This window comes from Guillardia theta (assembly GCF_000315625.1).
Source record: "Guillardia theta CCMP2712 unplaced genomic scaffold GUITHscaffold_95, whole genome shotgun sequence".
NCBI lineage: Eukaryota > Cryptophyceae > Pyrenomonadales > Geminigeraceae > Guillardia > Guillardia theta.
Genome location: NW_005434579.1, coordinates 264,788 through 276,698, shown reverse-complemented (window position 1 = coordinate 276,698; position 11,911 = coordinate 264,788). Strand labels below are relative to the sequence as shown.

Sequence of the window (11,911 nt, the reverse complement as noted above, 5' to 3'; positions counted from 1 at the left end):
TCCCCCTTTCTCTCCTTCCCCTTCCCCCGTCTCCTTTTCTCTCTCTACCCCTTTCTCTTCCCACCTCCTTCCTCTCCCCTCCTCCTTCCTCTCCCTCCTCCTTCCTCTCCCTTCCTCCTAACGCTGTCCAGTGAGGAGACCGTCAGCGAGGTTGCCCTCCCTCCTCCTCCCTCGCTCCAAGAGGCTCAACGCGCGCAAGTCGACGAGCCTCCCGCTGCGGACTTCGACGGTGACTGCGACGCCTGCGATGACGAGGAGGAAGAGACCGAAGCCATCGCGCTCGAGCAGCAGGTGAGCTTGTCGTTCCTTTCTGTCCCTCCCTCCCTCTCTCTTCGCTTCCTCCCTCCTCCCTCTCCTCTGCACTCTCCTTGGTCCCGCACTTCAAGGCTCTCCTTCTCTCCTCCTACTCCTCGTTGTCTCTTCATCACCTTTCCCCCCTCTCTCTTATCTTCCTCCTCCCTCGGCACACTGACGTCCCCCGAAGATGCTCGCAGAGATCGACTTGGAGGGGATGCCGGACGGAGGAGCAGGAGTTCCCCTCGTCTCCTCCTCCTCTTCCTCCAGGGCCTCCAACTTCACTGGAGATCTCGACCAGCTCGACACCTTCCTGGACTACAACGACGACTACTGGTTAGACCAGCTGAGAAGAGCCCCTCGCACCCCACACTCCCAGCCCCTTCCCTCCACCCTCCCCTGCCCCTCTTCTTCAGCTGGGCGGCTGCTGAGCCTGCTGCAGCTACTTTAACCGAGACGCCATGAGGGCCTGGGCCGGGCCCGCCCACTGGACCTTCAAGAAGCAGCAGGCGGCCCCAGCAGCCTCCCAGCAGCCGGGCGAAGTCAGCGAGGTGGGAAGCGCGGGAGAGGATGAGGGGGCCAGGAGCTGAGAACATCCAGGTGGAGGCGGAAGCGGGGCGGAAGCCTTCGAAGAAGGAGACGTTCTTCCTTGACCTGCGCTCTCCCCTCCCAGCTGATGCCCAGAAGCTCATGTCCAAGAGCAAGGCCAGCACGACCCTTGCTGCCGCTCAGAGGGCAGGAGGAGCCGCAAACTCGCTGCCCCAGGACCACCGCTACATGCCCGACAGCCTGCGGCGTCTCTTCCTCCGCCCCAGGACGCGTTTCACCCTCAGGGCGAGCAGATTCCAGAGGGAGGAGGAGGAAGACCGTATGTCGGATGGAGACTGCGATGGTGATGACCCAAGTTCCTCCTGTCTGCCCCTCTCTCCTCCTCCTCTCCCCTCCTCTACTCTCCTCTCCTCTACACTCCTCTCCTCTCTTCTTCTCCCCTCCCCTCCCCTCCCCTCCCCTCCTCTCTTCTCTCCTCTCTCCTCTCCTCTCCTCTCCTCTCCTCTTCCCATCCCTTGCCCTTCTCATCTCATGTCCCCCCTTCTGATCCTCTCTTTCCCCCTCTCTTTCCTCGCACCATCCCTCGTCCTTCTTTTCTCTCCAGCGTCCATTTTTGACGTCAGTGCAGACGATGGGACGGGTATGGAGGCGGTCGGGGAGGAGTGGGACGGGTTGGGCTCGGAAGGGAACGTCATGCCGGCGCAGCAGGAGGAGGACGAGAGGCTAAAGCTGCTGCAAGCCCCGAGGAGGGCAGAGAAGATTGAGATCGGATACGCCAAGACAGCCAAGAAGATCGACATCAAAGCTCTCAAGGAAGACATATGGGAAGACCTGCAGGACAAACGAGGTCTCTTTCAACTCCTCCTCCTACACCTCCTCCCTCCCTCTCCTCCTTTCGTCCCCCCGTTCCCTCCCACTCCGTGTTGTCTCGTCACCGCATGCTGCAGGAGGCTCCACTGCTACGGTGAAGTTTCAAGAGGAAGAAAGGGTCGCCAAGACGTTCAGCAGCAGCATCGCCAGGTCCCTCCCCCCCACCTCTCCTCCTCCCCTTACTCCCTTTGCCAGCGTGGACACCTCCAAGTACCCTGAAGTCTCCGTCTCCTACTGTTTCATCTGCCTCCTCCATCTCGCCAACGAGAAGGTCCTTGTCACATCCTCTTCCCCCTCCCCCCTGCTCCTCTGACACCACCAACAGTCCCTCGCTCTCGTAGGAACTGGGCAGCAGCGGACAGCTGATCATGGTACCTCTCCTTCTCTACCATCTCCTCGCTTCCCTCCTCCTCCTCCTCCTCCTCCTCCTCCTCCTCCTTCCTAACACGTCTCAGGCTCTCTCTGCGTCGGCGATCTCAGCGATCTCATGGTCATCGAGGACCCATGAGCTGTCCAATCAACATCGAGAGCTACCGACAGCCTCCAGCAAAAGCCCAGCTCGCGCATGACTAACTAAGTTACTCATTCATTACATCTAGCTTGAGTCAATTCCTTGAGGATATACAAAATTAGCCGCAGCCAACCATAACGGAGCCCCAACGCTCCTACCCACTATGATTACATGCCCTGCCAGGCTCCTCCGTGTATGTACATCAGCCTTCCCTGCTCGTCCCTCAAATGCCCTTCCCCTCCCCTGAAGGACTTGCAGTTGGGCTGTTGCCTCCCGCGTTCGACTGGCGGCGCTCGTCAAGGCAGGGACGGAGGAAACAGGAAGCATGGATAGGTCGTCAGGGAGAAGGGGAGGGGGGAGTCAAGAAGCTTCATCGGAAATGGAAGGAGGAAGGGCAGTGGAGGAGGAGCATACCTGAGAGGCGCCGCTAGACGGACCGGAGGAGTCAGATTTCAAAACGCTTGTAGTGAGGGAGTGCGGGTTATCCGAGCGAGGACAGCTGCAGGCACATCAGCACGACGGTCAGGATCTGGGGCAGGAAGAGCACCTGCTGTTGAGACTGCATGGCGGACTTCTCGTGATGAAGCCTGAGTCGTCGTCGAGGGAGAGGTGCTCGCCTGACACAACCTGCAGCAGGAAGTCAGACGCTGCCAACGCAGGAGCAATTTGGATTACAGAGTCGCCCAGTTGTGTTCCCGACATGGTGGTACCCGCCATGAGAGCCATCTGACGATGAAGCTTCAGCAAGTGCGGAAGGAGGTGGAGGATGGAGGAGGAAGCAGAGGAAGAGGAAAGCAACATCATGAGTTTCATACCGTCATATCGTCCGGGCCACCCATGATTGAGGTGCTGGAAACTTCAACACACGATGTGCTCTGCCGAAAGTTCAACTCGACAAATGCTATCGTTCTCCTCGTACCACATAGTTCGATCCTGACTCAGGGAAGTCAAAGTGAAGACCAGAGCTCGTGCTGGGAGGCATCAGCATCGATCCTGCAATAGACACGACCGCAAGTTAGAAGGCAGCACAAGAGGGACGCAGAGAAGGTAGAGAAGCAGGAGGGTGGCGGGGAATAGAGCAGTCGGTGAAACCACGTAAGGAGGGGATAGAGGAGAGATAGATATCATCCAACCGAAGGAAGTTCCGTCGTAATTCGACTCAAACAAATAATTGGTGAAGGAGGTAGGGGGTGTCGTGGGTGTCGACTTGAAGACCGGACTGTGCCCACCACTCATCGGGCCCGAGCTACTTCCCGGGTCCGTTGGCATCACAGACGAGACCTGCAACCAGGTCAGTGGGAGTAGGTTGAGTATGTTGCGCATCACCACGGGGATCTCAAGTTTGATCTGCTTCTGATTTGCTATCTCGAGCTGCTCTTTGAGATTCTTGGGCATCGGCACCTCGACCTGACTAAGCTGTTATCCCGCCCTCGTTCAGCGATGGCGATTAACCTTGACTTGCGCGCTGGACGACGATCCGAACTGTTTCTGGAGAGTAGTCGGAAGAACAATCCTGACCGCTTGGCTTGCTTCTATGAAGTACTTTCGTCAGCTCAACGCACTTCCCTCCTTCACAACCGGACCTTGCGTTGGGCTCATGCTCGGGCGACCGCTGGAAGGGTTCGCACTGTATGAACCCCTTTGCGCAGGACTAGAGGATCTAGAAGCAATCTGTGCTTTCATGTTCTTTTCAGCGGCAGCGGCAGCAGCTCTGAGCAAGATCGTCAGAATCCAAGTCCCATCATCAACATTGACAAGTACCTGCAGATTAATTCTGCTCTCTGTGCTGTTCTGTCATTTTCAAAGTTCAGGTATGCAATCTGTTGGTTTGGGGAGAGTGAGAGAGAGGTGCCGCCAAGAGGTTCCAGCAATCGTTTCTGCAGGTGCTCCTGAAACAGTCGTCAGCTAACACCAAAGTGACGAACGCGATCATGACCTGCGTCCAGAGATTCGCCCAGTTCCGAATGTGGAGAGATGCGCCCACAGCATTGCACGCAAACGCCTTATCCTCCTGACTTGATGTAGTAGAAACAGGAGGGGATGCAGCAGGTATTGCTTTGGAGGAGCTGACTGCTAAAGCAAATACGGGTTAGCATCGTGCCACGTCCAGCTGCGCAGAATCACCTGAGTCTGACGATGATTGTACGTTCGCCAGCTGAAAGGAAAGTAAACACGCCGGTAATTATCTCTTGCGTCTTACATTGTATGAAGAGCTCGATGCAGCAGCAGCAGCAGCAGCAGGAGAAACCTTCAAATCGGTCCCTGCTCCCATTTCCAGTCAGCTCGTTCCTATGCTTTTGGGGGGGGGGCACAAGACCTGATTTACCGATTGTCAGCTCATAGATGCTCTTCTCTTCTTCGGTCAACATCAGGGTCTTGCCCCCCAACTGCAAGATGCCTCCTTAAAACATCGGAAACCTCTCGCGCTCAGAGTGATAACCTGGTACGCTTTTCGTTTCTTGACAACACCACCTCGTCCACTCGATGAAGGCGTCTTTGCAAACAGTCAATAGAAGAATGTCTACCCATCTCATTGTTTTACATGTCCTTCTCCTTCAATCGGTTGTGGATGTGACCCTTACACTGTTGTCAGAACAATCACATGCCCAGCACAAAAGACTACCTGGTACGGGCTTTGGAGCATCCTTACTGGCGGCATCCTGGCCTAGACCAGCATTCTGAATCTGAGAAGCCATACCAGGCGAAGTCTCGTCTTGCACCTTTGCAAGGGTGCGCTGAATTGACTTGAGCTATTGAGGATGTTAGCGAGGATTGAGCCTCTCACTCTGATTCACCTTTCTGAACGGCCATCGCGTGATGCCGTAGGAGCGGCACAGCTTTTTCAAGGACGTCAGGCAGATACCCAGCTCCTTGGCCACAGCCTTCTCAGGCATGTGAAAATATTTCGATAGCTCCTCGAGCTTAAAATCTTTGGTTGTGGGCATGGCGCAGCAACTTGTTTTGGACAAGCAGGGGAAGACAAGGGGGGACAACCTTACAGTCCAGCCTACGAGAGGAGAAGGAGAAGTTAGATATTGATGTTGTTTTCCCAGAGAGAGAGAGAATATGAGAGAATCCAATCCAATGAAGGAAGGCAGATTTATGCCCACACCCACCTCAGTAGAGCAAAAACCTTGACAGCGAAGAGGCGAAGTCGTTGCAGTGGAGCTGAGCGAAGAGCAAGGAGCAGGTTGAGATTGAGAAGGAGATCGAAGAGGAAGTGAGGAGGAGGGGAGGAGGAGGAGGGAGAGACTTCGGTATCTACTGGCTCCTTCAACCCAGCATGCGCTCCGGTGCGTGCATGCCGCCAGCTTCGAAGAGCGTAGCAAACAGGAGGGGTGTTCACCAAAAGGGCCCTATCAAAATAGGGTAGGGTACTTGTATTTTCCAGCGATCATGGGTCGGTGAAACAAGGTGTTGAGAGGCTAGGGGTATTTGGATGTGGGTGGGTAGTAGAACTCAAAAATCCTTATATAACAGGGGGTACTTTTATAGTCTTAAAGGGGGTCATCTTGATTTATGTACGGGTGATGAGTCTTTCCATGGGAGACAGTTGGTAGGGGTACTCACTGTACAACTAGGGATGTTGGGTATATGGGGGGTCAGGTGCTCCATTGGGGGGTGTACCGTAAAAGGGGTGGGTACTTGTCTGGACAAGGGTACCACTCACGAAATAAACGGGGTTTGAATCAAGAGAGTGGATGGGTACTTGAGTACCCGTACTTTTAATGGTGAAATATGGGGTACTTCAAGCTCGATAATGGGAGTACCCTCTCGGCCATTTGAAGGTGGATACGGGGTGGTAGTTCACTGTTGAGATGTTCCCAAGACGTTGGCGTGAAACAAGACTAGATCAATCTATGTTAGAACGCCAACTTGTATTTGGAGAAATGTACAGGAGACGTTGATCCACTCAAGTTGTAGAATTTACGAAAAATAACAAGAATTTCTCCAATATTTATTTTATTTATTTCAAATCATTACAACTAATTTCAAATAAATTTTTTCATTTGTCTATACCAGCAGGGTCAACACACCACCACCCTTGGGGGCCGAGGTGGATGTACTTTTAAAACCAAAATAAAATCCTAATTTTATTTCTAAACATAGGTACACTCTTACAAATATATTAAGCTTTGGGTGGTACAAGCTGAACCGTCCACCATACACATTATAATACTTATAATTGTTGTACTAAAATCAACAACGGGTGACCCCCGGCCGCACCCGAGTGAGATGGCCGGCCCGGGCCGGGCCCGGTGTGCGGCGGGACCCGCGGCCCGGACTCCGGGAGTCGGGCCGGACGTGAGGCAGGCGCGGCAAACTGAAGCTGGGGTTGAAGCAGAGGCTGCGGCTGCCACCGGGTAGCTGGAGGAGAGAGGTCGTCGAGGAGGGTGGCAGGAAAAACAGCGGCGGCAGACATGGGGACGGGATCGAAGAAGGAGGTAAGGGTCGATGCGAGGAGCCCTTCCGGGTAGCCTACGCCATGACATGCTCTCAAGAGGCCGCCAATGCTGTTACTATGGTCTTGCCAACACTTGTGCTCGCAGTCAATGCATGGGAAACGCCAAACAGATTGTTGATGATCTTGTTGGTGGGCAGCTCCACTGATGCATCTACCAGTGTCATTCACCTACCACATGAGCGCTGCCTTCAATCGATACTCTGACAGACTTGACAACGATATGCGGCGCCTTGATCAAACATCTAACGATGGCAAACTTGAACGTTGGATGCCGGTAATGGTATGCGTGCTCATGTACACATTCCCAATGCTTTGGAGAAGAGATTTTGTCAACTACGGATATGCAATGGGGTGCATCGTGATCGGTGGAATTTCTTTCGTTCCACAGCTGAATAAGCAAATATTCATGGGATGGGGGCATACGATATTTCATGTCATACTGATGGTCTATGCCCAGGCCCTTGCAAACTCTGTCATCAAGGTTCAGCTTAGGGATTGAAGCGCAGATTCACGACCAGGTCATGCAGGAGCAAACACGTGTGCCTCTTCACTCGAAGACTCGTGAAGCGGGTGCCAACAGATTTTAGGAATTCTTCTGAATGTGCTCGAGAAAACTATGAATGTGAGGCACTGTGATGGCCATTGACCAAGCTTCAAATTGTTTTTCATGAATGAGAACTTCAAATGAAAATTGATTTGTGTACACATCACAAGGACATAGACACGCGTTCAACCCACACCACATACATCTGTAGTCACCATGGAGAAAATACGAACATACAGGAAATCCTTTCGCAATGATGATATACACTTGCTGCCACTTTGCGATTATTTCCAAGCAGCAAACCTGTCAAGATACAGAACTTGATTGCGCGACATGAGCAGCAGTGATGAACTGTGCACACGTGTGTTATAACACGGTAGCCTATTGATTGTCAAGCTCCTGGAGCGATTCAAAGAGCATGAAAATCATCAATATCAACATCTTGATTGGATTCTTCCTCTTATGCCAATAAAATCAGCACAATCAATGATTCTCAAGAATACAACATCATCTCCCCACATTCTATTCTATCACGTACGCAGCTTCTGATTTGATCGAGACACAGGGGTATGTTGGATTCGACTCATCAGCAGCCAAACTGGAGGCCTCACATTGTCGCTGCTCGTAGCCATTCACTTGGATACTCTTGGCAATACTCTTGGCTTTCTCTGCTGATACTGGAGCCTTCCATGATGCGTGCCGTCTGATTTTGTTGTAAATTCCGATGAATAGGATTACGATGTTTGTGGCGCATGCAAACCCCATGGGCTTGCCGAACAAGGCTATGCCGAATACGATCAACGCAAATCCAAGGTTGATACAGATGACAACAGTGATACAAGTCAGAACAGCTCCAAGACCATTGAGCCTCAGGTATTCTGCAGTTTGGACATCGTCAAGGATTTGGAGGAAGATCAAGGGGATGATTGTGCATGCAAGACCGTAGAAAGAGATACCGATCCCGTTGAAGACGAAGCAGAAGTAAAGTTGAGGGAAGATGGCTGTGGCGTCGCTATGAAGAGGAGGTCCACTGGTCGCCATGGCAAACAACAAGGACAGGAACAGGGCCAGGACAACTGATAGCGTCTGCAGATTGCCAACTAACGCATTCCTAAGCCCTTCACCGAACAGGTCGGGGTGAAACAGCCTTGGGGCAATGTTACATGCGGTCATCAAGATGGTTTGCAGCAACGTTTGAGGCACATATGAATGTCACTGTTGCTGCAAGAGCATAGCAATTCCAGTCGCTGCATGTGACTCCGGACAGCTTGTTGTAGTTCGTGTTATGGTTGTCGGTGTTGGCGCTGCTGCTAGAAACAGGAAGCAGATCGATGAGGAATATGATTGCCATGAACTTCGGAAGGACGCGCCGGAAGCAAGCAGCAAGGAAGATGGCCGCTGGGGCGGAGGCTCCCAGCCCAAATACCGTACTAGGATACGATTTCATTCTGTGACAGTGAAATCGGCGAGTCTGCTCGTTGAAGCAGCCTTGACCATGGCGGCGATCATTCAGGCCGCTTGCGGTCCACCGAGGCAGTGCTGGCCCGCCGGCTGACCTCCGAGGCTCAGCCTGGAAACAGTAGGGCCCGGAACTTGGATGACTAATTGATGATTCCCAGCAGGCTGGTGACTTTGGCACCCCCCACCTACAGGCAACTTTGAGGGGTCTGGTGGTACCAGGTGGTAAATCATCCAAACCCGCCTCACTATCGGGGGATCAGTAATTGAATGGTATCGGGCCGCCTTAAAAGGGGTGGGGGTATCTGAATGCTCTAAACTAGGGGTGATATGACACTAGTAAGGTAGGGTAGTTGCATGTGTTGCGATCGGGTCGTGGCTGTAGGGTAGTTAGAGTAGCTTTGTCCTAGCGTTGTCCTAGGAATGAAGTCGTTCCTAAACATCTTACACCCCTATAATCCCCCCAAACTCTCTCCATCACCCACCCTTGCACATATGTACCATGATTTTTCGACTGAAAAGTACGGGTGTCTCTGGAAAAAACAAGTACCCCTACCCCACAGACCAAATGCCCACCCTCCGGCATCGGTACCTAGTGTGGGCTCTCAGAGTGTCTTCTAGTACCCCTCCTTCATATATCGAATCGGGTCATAATGGACCGGTACAACATACCCCCCACCCCAGCGATCCCTGTCCCCTCACTTGTCAGAGTAGGCGCCCCATGGACATATTGCCGTGATCCGCGCCCATGAGCAAGGGGAGGAGGAGAATGCGGGAGGAACGAGCGAAGACTATGATCTGACATGATACCTAACATGATGAAAGTGCATGATGCAACAGCAGAGACAGGAGCAATGTGCGAGATATTGATCAGAGATACAAGTTTGATTAGTGTTGGCATTTGTATCCACCACTGACGAATGCTTTGAAGATACTCCCTCATGCGTTTGCACATGTCCTATTCAAACGCCTTCTCATTTTACACTGTTTACTTCACTGCGGCATATCAGGCCATCTCTGATCCCTTGCTATCGTGCCCATGCCTGTCCTAGTTCGTTACCTTTCCCTGGCGATCGTTTCTCTCTCGTCTCTGATTTCAAAACCCGCGTAAGAGATGTTGTATCGCAATCGGTTAGCTAGGATAATGATATTGCATGTGGAATCTCACCGAATCTATTTCAATTGCCCTGTTGTCTTCGGTGCAACAAGCTTCATACATACCTGATATTTCCTCTATTTCCTCTCCTTGTCCTATGGACATCCCCCACCCATCCCCAACCCCCGCCCTATCTGGTCATGGTTGTCTTCAATGCTTGTCGATCCTGAATTCGATCGTCTCAAATGAAACTTGATCCATTCTTGATGGTTGTGGGACGGTAACCCAGGAGCTTCGCAGGCTGGGAACCACCGCTGAAGATGAGGACGATGCGTCTGATCCTTTGTGTCTTGTTTGCGCTCAACATGGTCGAGAGAGCAGGTGAACAGAAGGAAGAGATCAGGAGGACACTTCCTGACATATGCCGTGCTTGTTTCTTGCAGAATGTGGAATACCCATCATTGGAGGGCTCCTAAGCGCTCTCGCCAACCGGTATACCGTGCTGCGCCTGGCCCCTGCTACGGCTGCAAGGCTTGACCTGCTGGCAGCAAACAGCTGGACCCGGCTGTCAAGGCAGCCATGGAGAATGTGGAGAAGCAGTTCTCGGTCGACTCGTAATCGCTCTAGTTTCACGTCTCCCGCGCGACCAGCTGAATTTGAGCTGCAGGGAGAAGCTTGTCAAGATCAAGGACGAGATGATCCACCAAGTGACCTCCTCCTGCCCCCTCCCCTGCTGCTGCCCCCTCCCCTCCTCCTGCCCCCTCCCCTCCTCATGCTCCATCATGCTGCTCCCTCGTGCTGTTCCCTCCTCATGTCCCTTCCTCTTGCTCCCTCCCCTACCTCCTCTCGTTCTGCTTCCTCCTGCTCCTCCCTCCACTCCTCACCCTTCCTGACGCTCTTGACTTGGCAGATGAAGTCCGGGCTGCAGAAGAACGGCGACTCGCCCATGCTAATGCTGCCGACGCATCTGCGAAAGCTACCCAGCGGAGGGTGAAGAGAGGAAGGTGGAGGGGTCAGAGAATGAGACGTATGGGGCAGGGAGAAGGGCTCTTTCCTCGCTCTTGACTTGGGAGGAACCAATTTTCGAGTACTGAAGGTGGGGGATTGCAAATTTCTGTCCTCTCGTCTACACTTTACTTCATGTTCCACTTGTCCTCCTTCTCCTCCTGCTGCTTGTCCCCCCCCCCCCCCTCCCCTCCCCCCGCTCTCCTCGTCAACCTTTTCTTCTTGCTCCATTTCTTGTCCTTTTCTTGCTCTTTTCTTGTTCTCTTGCGCCTTTCCCGCATCTTTCCCTTGTCTTCCTCTCGCCTCTCCTCTTCCTCACGATACCACTTCCCTTCCCTCCCTTCCTTGTCTCCTCTTCATCTCTTGGTGCAACGTTACCCTCGCCAGTTCTGCTTGCAATGAAGTTCATTTGCTTCCCGCACAGGTCAATCTGCAAGGACAGGGAAAGGTAGACGTGACGCAGTCGAAACACAGGTAGAGCTGCTCCTCTTACAACCATTGTGTCGCTGCAGATATGTCGATGCGAAATGCGAAAGCTGATGTGACATGTGCATCTAAAACTGAGATCGTTTGTTCTTTACTCTCCTCTCCTTGATCTGTTCATGTTTCTTTGTTCTCTTCCTCCCGATCTATCATCATTACCACCATCACCACCACCATCATCGGTCATCATCAGCTGCTGCCTCACCACCACCATCCCCTCACAAACCATCACCACCTCATCCGCCTCTTCTTCCCTTCTCCACAATCTCCATCCCTCTCCTCTCATCCCCATTACCGCAGGATCGCAGAGAATATGATGTATGCCCCCGGCAAAGAGCTGTTTTCCTTCTTCGCAGAGAAAGTCAAACAGATGGTTCCTGAGGCCGTCGGCAAAGACTCTCCTCGCGTTCCTCTTGGCTTCACCTTCTCCTTCCCCGTCCAACAAACTGCCATCAACGTCGGCAGGTGTGATATACGCCCTGCCTCCTCTCGTCATCTCTCTCCTCCTCTACTCGCCTCCGCCTTGCTCTGCTTTGATTGGTCCTCCGTTCTGAAAGGAGAGCTTGCTTCTCATTTGTTACGATTTTGATGGCCTCCTCCTCCTCCCCTCCTCCTTCTCCTCCTCCTTCTCCTTCT

At 52.8% G+C, this 11,911-nt stretch overlaps 5 protein-coding genes across 5 annotated transcripts in view; 2 read left to right on the top strand and 3 right to left on the bottom strand.

Annotated features, from left to right (window-relative positions):
- GUITHDRAFT_116433 (hypothetical protein) overlaps nucleotides 1-2,221 on the top strand; it is a gene marked incomplete at both ends in the record, with an annotated part of 5,029 nt that extends 2,808 nt beyond the window's left edge. The window contains 9 exons of the mRNA XM_005824393.1: nucleotides 132-291; nucleotides 485-630; nucleotides 737-845; nucleotides 895-1,186; nucleotides 1,472-1,690; nucleotides 1,791-1,863; nucleotides 1,909-1,984; nucleotides 2,039-2,084; nucleotides 2,169-2,221. Coding sequence (XP_005824450.1) covers nucleotides 132-291; nucleotides 485-630; nucleotides 737-845; nucleotides 895-1,186; nucleotides 1,472-1,690; nucleotides 1,791-1,863; nucleotides 1,909-1,984; nucleotides 2,039-2,084; nucleotides 2,169-2,221 — 1,174 coding nt within the window. The remainder of the gene's footprint in view (nucleotides 1-131; nucleotides 292-484; nucleotides 631-736; nucleotides 846-894; nucleotides 1,187-1,471; nucleotides 1,691-1,790; nucleotides 1,864-1,908; nucleotides 1,985-2,038; nucleotides 2,085-2,168) is intronic.
- A 62-nt stretch (nucleotides 2,222-2,283) lies between these two features.
- On the bottom strand, nucleotides 2,284-3,478 carry GUITHDRAFT_154974 (hypothetical protein). The gene is made up of 7 exons (XM_005824392.1): nucleotides 3,358-3,478; nucleotides 3,144-3,217; nucleotides 3,040-3,099; nucleotides 2,900-2,950; nucleotides 2,772-2,851; nucleotides 2,639-2,723; nucleotides 2,284-2,507 (listed from the first exon to the last, which is right to left on the bottom strand). Exons 2-7 carry the CDS (start codon nucleotides 3,210-3,212, stop codon nucleotides 2,448-2,450), a joined length of 405 nt encoding a protein of 134 aa, XP_005824449.1. The 5' UTR covers nucleotides 3,213-3,217; nucleotides 3,358-3,478; the 3' UTR covers nucleotides 2,284-2,447.
- An 880-nt stretch (nucleotides 3,479-4,358) lies between these two features.
- GUITHDRAFT_154973 (hypothetical protein) lies at nucleotides 4,359-5,528 on the bottom strand. Its single transcript, XM_005824391.1, has 7 exons — nucleotides 5,341-5,528; nucleotides 5,020-5,231; nucleotides 4,848-4,974; nucleotides 4,767-4,801; nucleotides 4,542-4,718; nucleotides 4,425-4,485; nucleotides 4,359-4,379 (listed from the first exon to the last, which is right to left on the bottom strand). Exons 2-5 carry the CDS (start codon nucleotides 5,167-5,169, stop codon nucleotides 4,593-4,595), a joined length of 438 nt encoding a protein of 145 aa, XP_005824448.1. The 5' UTR covers nucleotides 5,170-5,231; nucleotides 5,341-5,528; the 3' UTR covers nucleotides 4,359-4,379; nucleotides 4,425-4,485; nucleotides 4,542-4,592.
- A 2,227-nt stretch (nucleotides 5,529-7,755) lies between these two features.
- GUITHDRAFT_116431 (hypothetical protein) lies at nucleotides 7,756-8,406 on the bottom strand (the record flags this gene model as incomplete). Its single annotated transcript, XM_005824390.1, has 1 exon — nucleotides 7,756-8,406. One exon carries the CDS (start codon nucleotides 8,404-8,406, stop codon nucleotides 7,756-7,758), a length of 651 nt encoding a protein of 216 aa, XP_005824447.1.
- A 1,701-nt stretch (nucleotides 8,407-10,107) lies between these two features.
- GUITHDRAFT_116430 (hypothetical protein) overlaps nucleotides 10,108-11,911 on the top strand; it is a gene marked incomplete at both ends in the record, with an annotated part of 5,812 nt that continues 4,008 nt past the window's right edge. The window contains 8 exons of the mRNA XM_005824389.1: nucleotides 10,108-10,168; nucleotides 10,231-10,279; nucleotides 10,336-10,401; nucleotides 10,455-10,494; nucleotides 10,698-10,777; nucleotides 10,826-10,883; nucleotides 11,217-11,266; nucleotides 11,576-11,742. Coding sequence (XP_005824446.1) covers nucleotides 10,108-10,168; nucleotides 10,231-10,279; nucleotides 10,336-10,401; nucleotides 10,455-10,494; nucleotides 10,698-10,777; nucleotides 10,826-10,883; nucleotides 11,217-11,266; nucleotides 11,576-11,742 — 571 coding nt within the window. The remainder of the gene's footprint in view (nucleotides 10,169-10,230; nucleotides 10,280-10,335; nucleotides 10,402-10,454; nucleotides 10,495-10,697; nucleotides 10,778-10,825; nucleotides 10,884-11,216; nucleotides 11,267-11,575; nucleotides 11,743-11,911) is intronic.